This window comes from Wolffia australiana, chromosome 2, assembly GCF_029677425.1.
Source record: "Wolffia australiana isolate 7733 chromosome 2, ASM2967742v1".
NCBI lineage: Eukaryota > Viridiplantae > Streptophyta > Magnoliopsida > Alismatales > Araceae > Wolffia > Wolffia australiana.
In genome coordinates this window covers 21,014,635-21,032,228 of record NC_135836.1, presented here as the reverse complement: position 1 = coordinate 21,032,228, position 17,594 = coordinate 21,014,635, and the positions used below count along the sequence as shown (strand labels likewise).

The 17,594-nt window shown below is 38.5% G+C and overlaps 1 protein-coding gene across 1 annotated transcript; it reads right to left on the bottom strand.

Annotated features, from left to right (window-relative positions):
- Positions 1-7,957: 7,957 nt before the first annotated feature.
- On the bottom strand, positions 7,958-16,011 carry LOC144700052 (Transducin/WD40 repeat-like superfamily protein). The gene is made up of 14 exons (XM_078571433.1): positions 15,479-16,011; positions 14,851-14,929; positions 12,338-12,427; positions 12,229-12,273; positions 11,346-11,381; positions 10,586-10,612; positions 10,410-10,500; positions 10,217-10,281; positions 10,046-10,156; positions 9,811-9,962; positions 9,679-9,718; positions 9,220-9,282; positions 8,975-9,147; positions 7,958-8,552 (listed from the first exon to the last, which is right to left on the bottom strand). Exons 1-14 carry the CDS (start codon positions 16,009-16,011, stop codon positions 8,072-8,074), a joined length of 1,986 nt encoding a protein of 661 aa, XP_078427559.1. The 3' UTR covers positions 7,958-8,071.
- Positions 16,012-17,594: the final 1,583 nt, after the last annotated feature.

Genomic DNA, 17,594 nt, shown 5'->3' with positions numbered 1-17,594 from the left:
TTAATGCAGTATTTTTTAATGATTAGATGCATCCATCATTGCAAAATTGATTATTAGTCACCATTGACCTAACAATCCCTAATGAAATCATGATAAATAAAATAAATTTTAGAAAAATATAAAACATATATATATTATGACTTGGATAAATAATATCTTCATGAATTTAATCTCATAAAATTCATTGAAAATATATTATTCTTCAAAACAGTATTTTCTTTAAGAATCTGATATCCCTAAAACGTAAAATAGTTATTTTAGATATGAAGTTCAATTTAAATATCATCCTAAAATTGATTTAACCATTTTAAGCTCTAAAACATGTGTATATAATCATTTTAATTTGAATAAACATGTAAATTTAGTGATATTGACTTAATAATTAAAGAGTTATCATGCTGACATGTGTCTGATGTGTTCATCATATTTTTTACAAAAATATCATTTGTTTTTTCTGCTGCCACATGTCATAATGCACCAAAAAGATGAATTTCCTATTATTGTTGACCTTTTAATGGAATGGCAGTTTGCAATATCATAATGGGATATTTCTATAATGATTAGCACCAGTTATCATGGGCAAAAATCAATGTTTTGTCACAATCCAAAAACTTGGATGGCGACACCCGTAAGAGTTTGCTTAAATATATTCCAATTAGTTAAAATATAATATTCTAATGAATTCAACATCATAAATTTTTGCCAATGATAACCGGTGATAATCATCATAGAAATATGTCATTATGACATTGCAAGTTGTGATGCCATTAAGGCCACCCGTGCACCCATGTCCGTGCACAAACGAGGGTGCCACCATGTGCGTTGGTCGCCTATGCGCCACCGCCCTTCCTCCCACCCGTGAGCTGCACTGCCGCATGCCGCGCCCGGCCACCACCGCTTAGGCTGTTGTCCATGTTTGTGCGCTGCCGCCCGTGCACATGTGTGCCGGTTGAGCTAATGCGCCACCACGCACATGCATTGCCTATGCGCCGCCGTCCCTTCCTGCCGCCCACGAGCTGCACCGCTGCATACCGTGCCTTGCTGCCTTGTCGTGCCACGATAGCAAGCTCACACCACTGCGCGAATGCACGACTCCACATGCCTTGCACAGACACGTCATTCAGGCAGCAGCCTGATAACATGCAATTTTATCATGCAAAATCATGGAATTTATAAGAAATTTTCACCTAAAACATTAATATTGCATGTTATCATTATGAAAATATAAGCAATCAAAAAAAAAGTTGATTTTTATTTTTTTATGAATTTAGTTAATTATGCACAATTTTCTGATTTTATTTTTTGGAAAAATGATTTTTAGTCAAAAAAATATTTTTTTTTTCATGAATTTATTTTGAAAATAAATATATTCTTTTTTTCTTTTTTTTCACATTTTTTTTTAGAAATTTTCTGGAATGATTTAGAGAAGAAATGAAATTTATTTCAAAAAAAATCATTCTCGGACTTTTTTTATTCATCATCACAAATTTATTAAATTTTATTGTTTTTTGATTTTTTTTTTTTTTTATTCGCGATTTTTTTTTTTTTTCCATTTCTTTCTATGGTTTGGTTTTCTTTTCGAAGTAGTACGCCGCGCTTCCGCCAGGCCCGCCCCGCCTCTGCTCTAAAAAAGAAAATTTTTAATTTTCTTAAAAATAAAAAAAATAAAAAAAAATAAAGTGGCGTGAGCCATGACGAACAGCGCCACGCCACGCACGTTCATTCTCTGAGAAAAGCGCTAGAAAAAAATAAAAATATATATATATATATGCCTATATATATGTTCGCGCCACTGCGCGAACAATCAGCACAACGCCCCCCCCTTGTGCTCCTGCCACTCCTATTGCATCCATTGATGTCGTCGCCACTACTGCACGCACCTCGCAACACTATCGTCGCCATCACTACTTCACCACCACACCCGGGCGGCCCATCGCATGCTTGCCCATGCCCACCATGTGCCCAAGTCCTGCAGCACCACTCGCGCCCATGTCGATTGCCCGCCCATGCCCACTCCGATCGCTCGCATGCACCTGCTCCGGCCTCCCACCTACATCCGCCGTTTGCGCACCATAACCTGCAGTGTTCAGCCTCTACCTGCATGCTACCTCCGCCTGTGCGTCTCCTTCGCATGCACACCGTTTTCGCTCGCTCCCCACCTCCGCCTGCACGCCACCATCGCCCGTGCGCTGCCTCTGCCCACGCACTGCAATTGTCAGTGCCACCCACGTGCCACCCACAAAACGATTGCCGATGCCGCCATCTCATCGCGCCTTCGCCACTGCAACCTATGTCACTATCAGACACCACTACTGTTGTCATGATTGATCGAGCATCAGTCTATAGGTATGCTCGCCTTACCCCATTGCACGTTCTTTAATTCCATTAGTACCTCCGATAGCATCTCCACTATCAAGGTTAGGGTAGTGATAGATAGGACTATCGTCTTGAGGGATAGGACTCTTCATGATACGCCCATGGTTGGACCCTCAAGGGTGTGTGCACTAGCGGCAGTAGCCATGCTCACACCATTGATCTTTATCCCGATGTCCGAGACGTTGGGAGCCTCGTGGCATACCCAGGACCCCCTCACTGTGATCTACTGGTCGTCGTAATATTTTGGCGCTAAATCGATACTTCTCGTTGATTTTTAACGTTCGGCTCCCATTTGCATTACACTCACCCAATTGATGTTGGAGCAGATGACGATCCCCTCTTGTCATCCCGCATAAGGGGGGCAAATCTGGCTGGCCTGGGCACTTTAAATGGGCCGCATTAAGGATTTTTCACAAAAATTCTCGAAATAAAGTATATCTTCTAATGTCCTTTTAGTCTTATGTGTGTGACCCTCTATGTCAATATATCATTCTAGTTAATAACTTTATGGTGAAATAACATTTATTAACCAACCTTAATAATTAAATATATCAACATGTATATTACTTAATCAAGGATCAATTTAACCTAATCAATATGTTAAGCTTCCAGCCCGTACATTGCCAAACCACACCTCTTGCTCTAGAAAATATATATAAGTCTTTGAACTTTCTTATGAAACCTTGTTCATCATTGGTTACCATACATTTATAACCCTTCGTTCACATGAGACTCTCGTATGAGTTAGGGTATAGTTAGTCCTCAAACCCTAACCCCTCATCCAGTTAGTACCTCTGTGTAATGGGAATTATTAGATAACGTCTTCTCCAATATCCTCACTACCCTGCCCAGGACTTGAGTTGCATCATCTTCCTTGAGTCAATATCCTCTTATACCGAGGGCACATGATCCCATCTTGACCACGCAATCATCTCTATGAGCTTTGTACTATATCCGACCTAAAATTTATTTGAATCACATGGTTAGACACTCATAAACCATAGTCAAAATCTAGTCTTCCATACATGACATGTCTTTGGTATCTCAGGTCAATGGAGCACTTATGGAACTATGACATGAATCAACATGATTGAAATTTATGTATAATACTATTCAAAGATCCATGTGGACCAATTCAGTGAACTCTTCCCCCAAAGAGCACCTACCATATGTCTTCAGTGTCTCCACACTAACGGCCATCATATCAACAATAATTTTATTATAAGTAGTATCATATGGTGTTATTCTATCTAGATAATTTGATGTCCATCTCGACTATCAATCAAATAAGAGTATTTTGAATATATGTTTAAAGACTAGTGATCAATATATTATGATATCATCATAATTCACTAGGCCATTGCACATATTCATGCACTTCATTATAAACGTCACACATGAATAATAATAATAAAGAAATATTTTGTTCAATGACATTGAATAAAACCATGGTGTTGTGATTGGATTGACAACCATATAATATCCATTAGTAAAGAATTTCATGTTTTGAGTCAGAACAGTTTTTGTGAAAAATTTGACATTATATTCAAAAGTATATTAATTGTCTAACCTAAAATCTATCTTTTATATCTTTTTTACTTATGTTTCATTTAAATAAAATTTATTTAATATTTTACTTCTTAAATTCTCACCCTGCTACATTTTTCCATTCAATGTGACCGAATGATGATCACAGTTTTCAGCAGTATTAGCACATCTAATCAATGTGAGAAGTTGTTATTAACACATCATAAATCATGATGCTACAACAGCTGATGATTATCAAATGCCTCTTTTGTTTTTGAATCATAAGGTGAAATTAAAATTTAAATAATTTTCTTGTGAATATTGAGAAAAACATTTCTTATTTTTACCCATTTGAAGTGTAAATATAAAAAATTGTGCAATAATGTGGTGCCAATCAATTTGCAGTAAAAGGAAAAGATGTGTTGATGTGCCATCATAATTTATGTGTCACATCAATGTGCAATAAGTGTGAACAGTTTCTAATGGAGAGAATGACAAGTGTCAGCGTATCATCCAAATGAAATTAAAAAATGTTTTGACACCGTATGTAGAGATGGGTTGTTATGTCACACATATCTTTTTGAGCCATGTCACTTCTTGAGTTGCAAGTCACAAAAGATGATAAATTGGTGCTAATGAACTAAGAACAGCACTGACTAGGAGAGAGAATAGTGCCAATGTTTTATGATTGAGAATTGTTAACAAAAAAGATGAACTGAACTGGGAACATTTCTGACAAGGAGTGAGAATATTGAATCAAATGGATGGACATGATTCCTCCAACTTTTGAGCTTGAACTCTAACAATCGAGAAGGTCTATTGAGAGTACCTCCATCTTTATCCCGTCTTCACCATCATCCCCTTAGATGTATAAATTAAGCTGTGTATCTTTGCAAAAAAATCATCTTTGAACTTGCTATGTAACTTTGTGGTCTGATTGAAAGAGAGTAACATTCTGAGACCCATCAATCTTTTTCTTCGTCCTCGTGTTTAAGGAGAGGTAGCATACAAGAGGGAAAGATTACATACAAACCCATATCGTTATGATCTTGGCTGAATATAAGGTTCTACGATAGTGATAACACACATTTTTAGTTGGTTAATATGATCATATTTACATGTATGCTTGCATAAAATTGATTATGTATGCTTGTTATCAAGACTAAAATAATTAAATTAAATTCAAAATATATATTTCTAGAATGACATTTTTAATTGTATGAGTTTTTCAGTATTTTTAATATTTTTTTTACAGTCATATTTTGAAAGAACATAAATTTTTTGAGTTGGAATATATTTTTCCTGAGTTTTTTGGCATTATATTCAAAGAGATATCATTTTTTAAATTCAAAAAATATATTTCTAACATATTTATGAGTTCTGTACTTTTTGTAATTATTTAATCGCTCTTTGAATTTTTTGGTCTTCAGAAATCACAAAAGAGAGAAAATGGAGGTTGATAATGATTCAAATTCAAATCACAATATCTGACGATCCAGAATGAGTTTTGAACTGAAAGTTTCAGTGTGGCTTCCTTTTTCTCACCTCTTCTGAATGTAGGTGATAATCTCAAAATTTGGGTTTTAATTAGTCATTGGTAATTGAATTTATTCAATAAATATATAAACCAGTACTTACTTTGTAATTTTTAGCTTGTGATGTGTACGGCTCGTCTCCATATTGAACAATGATTAGGAATTAATATTCTATGGTCATTATCCAGATGAGAAAAGATAATTCTTAATACAAAGTCAAACGTTGAGAAATACTAGGCAAGACAATGATGTCAAGTCAAGGAGAGCAGACATTGATAATTCAAGTTTGAAAGGAACAAATGAAAGCAAGAATGAAATAATGATGGCGCGAGGTGTGACAGGAATAGGGAGGAGAACAAGTCAGATACCATAATTGGCAACTAAGTGAATGGTATGACAATGGTAAGATGAGATGTTGCGTACGTATGGAGGTGGTGTGATGGTGAGATGTGATCGTGGAATCAAATTACGCTACTGATGATCTCAAGAAAGAGCAACATAAGATGAAGGTGATTACCATAGATCCTTACGATCTGCCAAGATCATGGTGATTTACGAGTGTTGGTAAGCTCCCCCTCTTCTCTAAGGCTTCTTCCCACACACCCAAGGTACTAAAAACATGTTTGATTCACTATCTTTCAATCAGCCCACACGAGTAGGAAGCAAGTTTAAGGATGATTTTGATAGTAATTCACACCTCTATTTCTATATCATAGGGTATGGATAAAAAGGGGAGGAGCAGACAAAGCAACCTGAAAATTTCAGCTCAATCGGACTTGTGGGTCATCAGATATCGTATTTTAAATTTCTAGAAATCCTAGTCCTTCATTTTTCTCTCTACTCATCATTGATGCTGGCACTTCCTCTTTTTTCCATTTTCTGTTGAGCTGTCCAATAGTCAGATATTTGAATTAATTTTGATCACCTTGTCAATCATGTTTGCACACTTCAAAAATTTCCACGTGTACCTATAGGAGAAAAAGACAAAACACTATTTTATATCTATTTTTCATATTGTGATGTGGCAACACGCTGCCGTGGGCCACGTCACAATATTCCCCTTTTTCCTTGAATGATATGCTAATGCATGTCATTCTCATCAGAAAAAGGGGAAGATTCCCCATTATTTCTTGATGTGGCACACATTTCCGTTGTTGTGCCAACATTCTCTTCTTCTTCTTTCTTTTTTTAACAGTTTGCGGTGGTAGACGTGCGCCCCACATGTAGCGCCACAACTTTTGACATTTACCTTTTTGTCATTATTTTTTTCCTCAGTTTATGAAGCACATTTATTGTGATTTAAATCGTCTCTTTTTTTTATTGGTCCATGTCGCCTCATGTTAAAAAAGTACATCTAATGTCAGCAGATGATTGGCGCATCATGGCATCGCTATCTGCAATGCCATAATTGCCAACATAGCAGAAGCGTGCGATTGGTCATCATTCGATGAATTAAATGGCAACACATGGCGGGCGGATTTTAAAGCCAAAAATAGATTAATAAATCTTTATAAAATAAATACTAAGTCACAAAAATATAATTTTCACCTATTGAAATTCATATCTCATTGAATATAAGTTCAAAAAAATCGTAAAAAATATATTCTGACTCGTAAAATTAAGTTCTTCAAGGATATGATGTAAACCAATAATTTGTGTGTTATCAGTAGGTTTGATCCGTGAAGCACATACAGATTTACCAGAGTTTTTGGCCATTGGGCACCTCTTAAACATACTATTTTGTAATCGTTTTTTTAGGAAAATCAATCCCTTGACAGATAATCAATAAAAAACCTTTAAAGCATTATGATAATACCATTAATTTTACAAGAGCATGGCTTTCTAGATCTGCACATAAAGTAATGAAACCAGAAACACACATATGGAATGTGATTAGATCAAAGATGACTCAACGATTACAAGTAATTGACAATTAAATCTATCAAGTAACTGGTTTTTCTCGAATGAGCAATCTACTCTTGCAATTGTAAAATGAGAGAATTTACATCAGCTCATTTTACTATAAATCTACTATAAGTTGAGTTCCCTTAAATGTGGATCAAGAACTCAAAGTCAAATCACAGTCTTTGGTGTTGAGTTAGTCTACTATTTTGGGCCGATTGGAAGTCAGTAAGCTTCTCAAATCCATCAGGCTTGTTCTTGGTGTCTGGAGTATTTTGGGAGAGGTAACAAAGAGGGGACACTTATCTGCATTCACACATTATTATGATCCTGGCTGATTTTAAGGATCTAAGGTAAGTATCCACGCCTTACAATTTTTTTCATCTCCATTGATAGCTTATGTCCATATTATCGTCACATCCCACAGACACATTATATTCTTCCACATTTCTATCATGCCTTATGCCATTTCTATCCCCATGCCTTTGTCATCGTCATCCCACTTACATATACTGTTCTCTCATCACAAACTACCTATACATCCTTCTATCTTCTTATCTCGTTCTTGTCACTTCATCCTTCTCCTTGCTCGTACTTATTATCACTCTCATATGACATGATCCCCAAAATGATATGATTAGAGCTTGATTAATGTACAGAAAGAATGTGTTCCATCACTATAGCACAAACGAAAACTCTAGGAATGGCTATTCCTATATCTTATGAAAAAATTACATGAGAAATACCTGCGCCTTTGTCTCACTGATGCAACTCAGAAGCCCATGTCCAGGATTCTGCTCGGAGAATCTGACGTCAAGGATCGGATTGTCATGAGGTTTGAGGCGATGGATGAGCTGAAATGGCATCACGTCCCACATGCCCATTCCATGGCAGGCTTCGTCTGGATAGACGAAGGTCACGTCGCCCCTGACGTGGTTGCTTTCTGCCGCAACGACGGCCGACCGGCACATTCGCACGTCACTCACGTTCCCACAGGCCACGTCATGGCGGCGGAAGCCGGCGCCGTCGCCATCCCTCTTCAGGAGCACGTGTGTGCCCAGCCGCACGTGTCCTTGTGATGACTGAGCAACGGCAGTGCCGTCACCAGAACACACGCGTGGGCGGAAAGTTGCGACGGCGGTGCCACCGCCGCTGCCACAGGCAAGCGATATGCAGACGCCTTGGTTCTCCAGATCAGGCACGAGATAGGGGCTGTGAGAGAAATAAATAAATATATTTTAAGAAATTAGAAAATGATGATCAATACTGCTATGACTATATGGGTGCAGTAAGAGGACTGAACGAGCGGAGAGCGGTCGTTAAGCTAGAGTGATTTTAAATCAGTGACACTGATGGAAGTAACAGAATGGAAAGCCCTTCATTTCCCATTCCGAGGACCAAATGAATGACTGATGATGTTAAGGGATGGAACGGATGACTGAACGGCTGGAGGGCAGTTGTAAATCTAGAGTAAATCACCAGCACCCGATGACGTAATGGAACTGGAAGCCTTCTGTTTCCTGTTCCGAGGTCAAGAATGATGACTGATGATGGTAAAGGAGAGAATGGATGACAATCCCAAAATAAACAGAGATTATTTTCTTTCTTTTTTTTAAATCTCGGTGCAGACTTACGTGGCCTCGTTGCCAGCCCAAAGACATGGGCCCATTGCAGAAGCAGTGAGGAGCTCTCCAGGGCTGCCACGCCGAAGAGAATGGATTGTGTGGACGGGATGAAAGCTTAGACCAGGTCTTGATTCCACCGGACTTGATGTTTGACGTATGTCAAAAGTTAGAACCATGCCGTTCTGCAGAAATGTGAGAATTAGTTGTGTGATAAAATGAAATTTGGTTAAAGTATTAATAGTTGGAAGCCATGCCTGCAATCCGGCATAAATGTGGGACGGAGAATTGCAGTCCCACGAACATGACCATGCAGGTCCCTGGAACGTCAAATAACAACTTTGGAATAACTGACGCACGGCATTCGATAAGAATATAACTTTCGGCGTTCAAGATACTTCATTAAACATCAGAGATGCATCTTTCACCAATGAAAAGGAGTCGCAAGTGTAGGTTTAAGAGTATTAAAATCGATTGTTTTAGTAATATATTCATTCAAAATCCAAACAGTCCATCTGATCAAAGACTGATGACCCAATTCATAGAATCTGGTTTTCAACAATGATTTTTAAATTGAAGATGAAGATTCAACAAAAAGAGCTTCATAACCCAACATCATCAAATGTAAATTTACCAATATTCGTGTGATATCAAAAGAAGTGAATTTTAATATACACCGAGAAAATATTATATAAAATAATACAGCCGGGACTTACCGGTAAGTTGTACTTGAGGACAATGCTATTGCTTTCCATGCTGAAATAGGTGGCGCGAATTGTGATCAGTTTCCCACATGTCCAGATGAAGATGTTTAGAAAATAAACTGAAAAGAGAAGAAACGGAGGCACCTGAAAACGGATAATTTCCTTCCCAAGGAGGCCAACAGCGCAAGCCTGCCCGGAAGAACAGCATTCATGGGGGAAAACTGAAGGTCCCTGACAGCACCCGTATCATCGGAAAGATTAATGTTTTGCACTGCGTAAGGGCATAATAAACTGATCTGCAGAGAAAGTAGCAAATTAGTTCCTGTGAATCATTTTTTCTAAAGTATTATCTTCACTGGAATGGGTGGAGGAGAATTACTTTAGTCAGAGAGTGCCCTTCTCTCCACGCCAGCGATTTCCCTGAGATTAGCAAGACTTGGCTGTAAGCATCGATGTTCACAACCCTCGCCCCATCAAATTGAAACTCGTTCTGCAGAAGAGACTATTTCAAGTAACGCACTGAAACATACAACATAACAAACGGACGAACCTGTAAGATGATGTTCCCGAAGGAATGCCCTTCTTGTTCAGTGTTTGGAGGAAGGAAAGTTCGTCCTATAGGCCACAGTTAAATGTTAAGTATTTTTGGGAGAATTGTAAATTTCCGTCTCAGCAGTAAATTTTTATTTGACCTATTGCCTTTACATAAAGAGTGATCAATGTGTAATTAGAGAAAAAATCACCTCGCTCTGGGGTGATCTGAGACTCATTGAGCCAATCATCTAATGTGGGATGAACAGAGCCAGGAAAGCTGCGACGGGTGCATGTCTTTTTCTAAAGATAGGAACAAAACGGAGGGGTCAAGTGTCTCCAGTGTCAGATTGCTTCTGTCACGATCATTCAATGGATCGCATCTTACCAATTGTTTAAGTTCTTCATTATATTTCTGCAAGAAATTGATATTAATGATTAGAAGCGGATTTACAGAGAGGATGACAAGGCATACGCACAGTAATTTTCAAACAGACGTAAATGATGAATAGATTTTCCATGACTGACAGAGTTGACTTCCCACGTAATGTTTGGGTACCCAAAAAAATTATAAAAAAAGTACACAACTTCAGAGAGACTAAAACGATAAATGGATGACTCATAATGAAAATACATTAAGGGTGGCTACTTTTTGTCATGCCCAAAAACTTTTGGGATCTGTATGAGATGAAGATGGTGAACAAACGCATCAAATATACCATTTATTTTATACCCATTTTTCCAAGTCTGTCTCTTGTAGAAAATGTAAGGAAAAAATGAATTAAGGCCCAGGAGCAGAAGTAAAGGTATGTTCAGTAACAATCGATTTAAATACTTCGTTAAATGATATTTAAATGGTCCTTGGTACATCTATAAAAGTTAATGAGACCAGGATATTAAAAGAAAGGACTACGAGTAGCAATGCGATATTAAAACCAGAAAAGAATCATTGTCCATGAGTTAAATCTAGCCGATTTGGGTTCTACTCCAAGAACAAAACAGTTTGACCAGGATGACTGATAATGTAGCTACCACCGTAGTTGATTCAGAAGCATATCCGATGTGAAAGACAAAGAATAAGTTCTATATGAAATATCTACAAGAAAATTATAAATAGAAGAATTCAAATAACAAAGAAAGTATTTTACCTTAAACTTGTTTACTTCGTCAAGCAGCTTTTTCCGCTGAAGAAAAAGAGATTTCATAATTGTAAGTTAATTATTTCTTCAAAAAAACAATTGTAAGTTGACTGAACACAACGGCTAATGAAAATTAGAATACAAACATGTTGACCTTTAAAGGAAAGATAATAATTTCGATACATAAGACAGGGCCACAAATAATATGTTAGGATTCTGTGGAGTAAATGTGAAAAGAGGTTGAAACAGAGAGGAACAGTTTCCCTTGGCCCTACGAGGTGAAATAGTCAGCACGTGCAAGAAACGTGTGCCAACTAATAGAAATAACAGACACATTTTGAGCGGGGAATGGAATTCCTGAAAAAGAAGATACATAACAGGAGGATGCAGGAGATCGGTATCAGTTCTTCCCACAATTAATAAATCATGGACCAGTAATTCCGGGAGTCAGGGACTCGTGGGAACTGAATTTGATGTGGGGACTCGTGGGAGGTGTCATATTATTGGGAGACAACAGCTGAGGAGGCAGCATAACTGTGATCGGATCTCATTCATTTGCAAGAAGAGATTGACATCCAAAAGTGATAGCTGTCAGTTCGTTACTGTTGTGACTCTAAAATATTTTGACTTATACCGATATACTGCGTCAGGAATTATTTTGTAGAATAATTTTTTTCATGTACCCGATGGGCTATCAAGCATGCACTTTCTCCACTGGACAATGCCAATGGTCACAAGCAGAAAAATAGCCCAAATGACGATAAAAAGTTCTCTCAGATGAACCTTAAAGGGTTTCAAGGAGAAGCACCATCTCAACTTCACACATTTTCAATAAAAAAGTAAGTATTCATAAGACACATACTAGAGGGATCAAAGTTCACGAATGACTTACTTCGATTTCCAAGGATTCATTCCTTTTCCGTAGATCATTTAATTCCTGTGGAAGGTACAAATTAGAAAACGATAAAAAAATACCAAAAGATTTTAGTAATGGTGAAGACCTTCTCTAGCTCATCATTTAAGACAGAAACTTGTGGAGCATATAGGTTAACGATTTCCTTCACTTTGAAACTCTTCTTGCACTGTGGGCACTGTAAAAGGATATCCATAAAAAATTACAAATAATAATAATGATTATAATTAATCTTACTAGTCGAAATAAGAAGATCCACGCATCACAACAAAATTAGCAAGGAGTTTTGAGCTGTACTGCTTCAATCTCCATGGCTGGAGTAAAAAACACCAGAGAGAAAAGAGAAGATGGAACAGATATTTAAGAGGCTTTCCACATTGCACGACTCAATCTGGCATGTTTACTAACCCCTGCTCATAAAAAAAATTCCGTATTGTAATGTCATGAAGGACAAGATGAGGGCCTAGATACTAATTCTTCATTTCCTTTGTCCGTAATCCTCTTTGGCCCGGAAAATTAGGAGTTGGATCAATGAAGAAAATGTCTGAGGGAAATAAATATGGATTCGTACCATTTTGAGAGAATATACAGAATGCACACTTAAACTCAAGGGTTTTGTTACGGTGCCATTATTGAGTTATGAACGGAAAAGAAATAAGAAAGTGCATCACATGAGGGGTGGGCCAGCAGAAAGGGAAGAAGATCAGCATGTGCAGTACCACGTGCTGACCAAGTGGAATAATGGCCCAGTCTCTTGGCGGGGAAAATAGTTGTTTGAAAGGGGGGGGGGGGAGGGGGTGGGGGGGGTGAGGGAGGAGGATAAAGGGGATATGTGATTCCTGGACTTCTTGGCTGAGGGTTCCTTGGTGGAATGGGGAACTCTTGGGGAGAGACAAATTCTCCAAGAGAGAGATTCACATCAGCATGGATATATTATCTCCTGGGATATAGTGAGACATCAAAATGATCAGTAAACACAGTGCGTGAGATCTAGTCTTCTTCCTGTTCTTCTTATTCTGAAGTTGGTAGAGTCTCATCAGTTATATTACGGCTGAGGGAACAGAGAAGGTCGGCATAAGATTGAGTCAAATATATTTTAAAGACCTAACGAGCTGAGGGTAGACAAAAGTTACGATACAAATATCCATACATCTGGAGAACACAGCAGATGGTTACCTTTCCAAGTACCCTGTCTTTGGATATTTATGAGATATATATTAGCCTTACGGGTGCATCATATCAATGTACAGCGCAGGCAAAAAGATCCAGGACATTATAAGCAAATTAATCGCGTCAAAGCATATGAACGCAGAATTTCATCAGACAGTGTGCATGAAGATAGCCTATCCCCAGAAAGTCTCATCTAATGCCATTCTCAAAACCTAAACAAGTTATCAAACTATAGAAATAAGCCTTAAAATAACTTTTTTTAAAAAATTAGGGAAGCTCACCCGAGAATGGTGATCAACCAAACCTTGGAGGGAAAAGAGTTCTATGGCCAGACATATCAAGGCAGATGCAATCAGATCCCTCAATCTCAAGTAAAATCCTTGACCAAAGTTCAATGAGCGCATGAATGGAAGGATGAAAACACAAAAAAGGGAATCTCAGCGAAAACAACTTAAGATTAATGGTCTCCGCGTCATAATTTCGCGAAATAATTAGATGGGACTTTGCATATTCGTATTTAACAGAATTAACAGATCCGTATGAGTTCGTACAACGGAATTGTAGGAGGATGCTATAAATCTCATCTGGAAGCGGAACAGGAAAGGAAAAAATCTGAGTGGCAAACTGAGATGAGGAGATTGAACAAGCTAGAAGAGGAAAAAACAAGGTCTTCAATGAGGATAGAGAAAGGGGAGAAGGAATATAGGCGAGAGAGAAGAAGAAAAGACGAGAAAGAAATATTAAAAACCGAAATCAATATCACAGAATGAAGGTGATTTATCGATTGCCAACATCTCCTATCCCATAGCCAAAATCCTACCTTATATGCTCACATGATCTTGTTTGAAGGCAAAACACCACCAAACCTTGACATATCATTCGGATCTGAATATCATGGCATGAAATTTATAAAGTCACCACAAAGTTTTTATACCAATAGGTGATTTTGGTCAAATGAAAATCAACCTCTCTTCTTAGTATGGTCTTGATATTTGAGAGGAATCAACTAGACTTTGATATGGAAAGTAAACCATGCTACAGCCTTTGCATTATAGTTATTTCATAATACACAGCAATATTGTACATCCAATACTTCCCATTCTTGTCGCCCAACAATTTCATTCAATAAAATATCACGGAATAAGTGATCGTCAGAATAATAGCAATATCGAACAACAGATGTCGTCTCAAACAGAGAATGGCTTGCATCGCATAAAACTATAATATATCCATAACGCCACAACTTGTGCACACGAGATAAATATATATATGTGCACACGAGATAAATAAAATATATCCATAACGCCACAACTTGTTCAAAAAAAATGTGCATTTAACAAGAAGTGGGCAAAAGGTGTATATTTATCAAACAAGGAAAACTATTTAAATGGAAAAGAACAGAAGAAATCCCGAAAATATTAGAGTTCATACCCTTACGAAGCTCTCCCCACAACGTTTTACCCAACGCTCTAGACAAGATCTTCCGTACAAGTGCCCACAAGGAATACAACTGCAGTTCAAATGGACGAATTTTAAAGCTAGAAGGGAGGATAGAAATCGAAAGGAATGTACACTATCCAAATAATTTACGAGCACATTATTGACTTTGCTCATACGAATCATTTTACTGAAGTGAAAAGGAAAGAAATCTGCGAAAAGGGTCGAATACAAAACGAAATTCTCAAAATGGCCAATCTTGCAATGTTAAGAAAAACTATAAAAACGAGTAGGTAGGGAGATGCAATGTTACAAATGACACTGTTCACCCAATTTTCGGTAGAAATCTCACGTGAGCATGAATCCTATGTACTCGAATTTAAATGACTCGCCGATGCTGGAAATCTCTAAACTAAACTATTCTACAATGAATGATAGTTTCTTAATTGATGGTGTACATTTAGAAACTATCAAGAATTACGGCCTATCCCAGCCTGAGTTTTTGCACAGAGTAATACAGTAGAAACTATTATTTGGCGCTACGCGCGAATTGTGGACGGTGAAAATACTTTTATTACTGTCAGAAAGAGATGAAAACAGAAAAAAGAAAGAAAAAACGCACCAGACTCGATGAGAACCTTGACCAGTCCATCGCTCCATGCAAATTGGGCAATTTGGCAATACGAGATCCAGATCCTTAACGTTGAACTGTTCCTGCAAGCTTGAATCCTCCTTCTCTTTTCGCATTCTTTTCGCACTATCTTTCGGCTGCTCGTTTTCGCTATCCTCCGAAACATTGATGAATTCATCCTCCCATCTTAGGTCAGATCCTCTCCCCTCATCTACATCACGATTCATTGTTCCACCCCGGGATTCAGCGCGTCTCCGTTCAACAACTCCAGCAGGAATCCGAGAATTCGCATCCGCGGACTCCAATTCATCGGCAACGCCTCCGGGAGGGGTGTAATCTTCATCATAGCTTTCTTCTTCTGCATTCTCTTCTTCGTCTTCTCCGTCACTGACCTCTGCCTCGACATCCTCGACGGCAAATTCTTCTCCAGATCGCGACGGCCAGCCGATTCCCGCACTGCTAGCGGCCATTGCTACTCTGGAACAGCAAGAACAGAGGCGAAATTTGAAGAAATATGAATACATCCCCGCCGAGGTTTAAATATTTCACAAGAATTTGGGGGGAAGGTATAATTACAAAAACTAGAATAACAGAGTACTTCTGCAAATATTCAAAAGTACAGAACTGAACGGACATAACGGATGACTGATGCAGAGTGACGGCCGAATGGATGACGGATGACGGGACTTGCATCCGATGATGTTGGGAATGAACTCTCTCAAAAGTGTATTTGCACACGAACAAATGTAGAAGATAATGAGGATGCTCAAGTAACCAATGTCCGTAGTTCGGACCATCCGGGACGTGGACGATGGATGGGACGAGACAAAGGTTGTCCCATCCTGTCCAGACTTTGCGAGTTTCGTCCCTTCTGTAGAAAAACCGTCCCAGCCCTCAACCTGGACGAAATATCCAATAAAAATAGTTCCAAGATCTGTTTGAACTAATATGAATTTTTCTAATTTTTTAGGGAAATATGGAGGGGAGAGAAAGAGGATGGACTTATGTACAATTACTTTTGGGTGGCGTCAGTTTGGGCATGCGAAAAAAATATATGTACTTCGATGCAAAATGTCAAGGAATTGATAGAGTGATGCCACGTTGCAAGATCTCAACCTTCAGAAGCAAATCCGACGGATTTTCGTCCATCCCTTACCGTCCGTCATTCGAGACCTCCGGACGGGACGGTTTATTCGTCCATCGATATGAAAACCTTCCCATCTGTTCGTCCCGGAACAATTTTTTGTCCCGGTTTTCGTTCTACCTCTCAGACGGAATTTTTTTTCGTCCTGGAACATAAAAACCATCCCGTCCACGTCCCTGCACTACAGGGGCAGACAGGACCGAACAGCATCCGATGATGTTGGGAATAAACTCTCTCAAAAGTGTATTTCCACAATAACAAATGTATATGATAATGAGGATGATCAACTGACCAATGTAAGGAGGAATACCTGAGATATTGTCATTAGCCTCGTCAAATCCGCGTGTACTCACTGTCAAGAGAGTACCCTTTGCGCCAACGGGGGAGAGAAATACCTTGATCAAAGACGAATTTTCAAAAAAGACCCAAATAACTTGATGAAAAACTAGTTGAAACACTGCCTTGGAGATCCACCTAAAACATTGGAAAGGCCCAACTAAATAGACACAATATGATTTCCATAAAATAATCAAGGGATGGGTCTACCCGTATATCTCGTAAAAGCAGGCTAGGGGGTTTGACACGTTCCAACAATGAGCTACCACCAAGGCTAGTCAAGGATGATGTTACGCCATCTATTCTGTCCCTTACCATCATATGTCATCAATCTTGGCCTCACAATGGAAACATAACTGAAGCCTTTGTGCCCTCTATTCCCTGCTATTTTCCTTTCCATCCATCTACGAGCATTAGCCATGTGTCGTTTGGGTTTTGTCCATTTCCACATGACAGGACAAATGGAAGGACACTTGAAAACCCAGGTAAAACACTAGATCACGATGATGTTATATGGCATAAGACGTGAAAGCTTTTGCTCTGATTCATGTTACCATATTAGACCGATGAATGATGAAGAGAGTATTCAAGCATGGGTGATGGGTCATAAGAATGACTTGTCTCTAT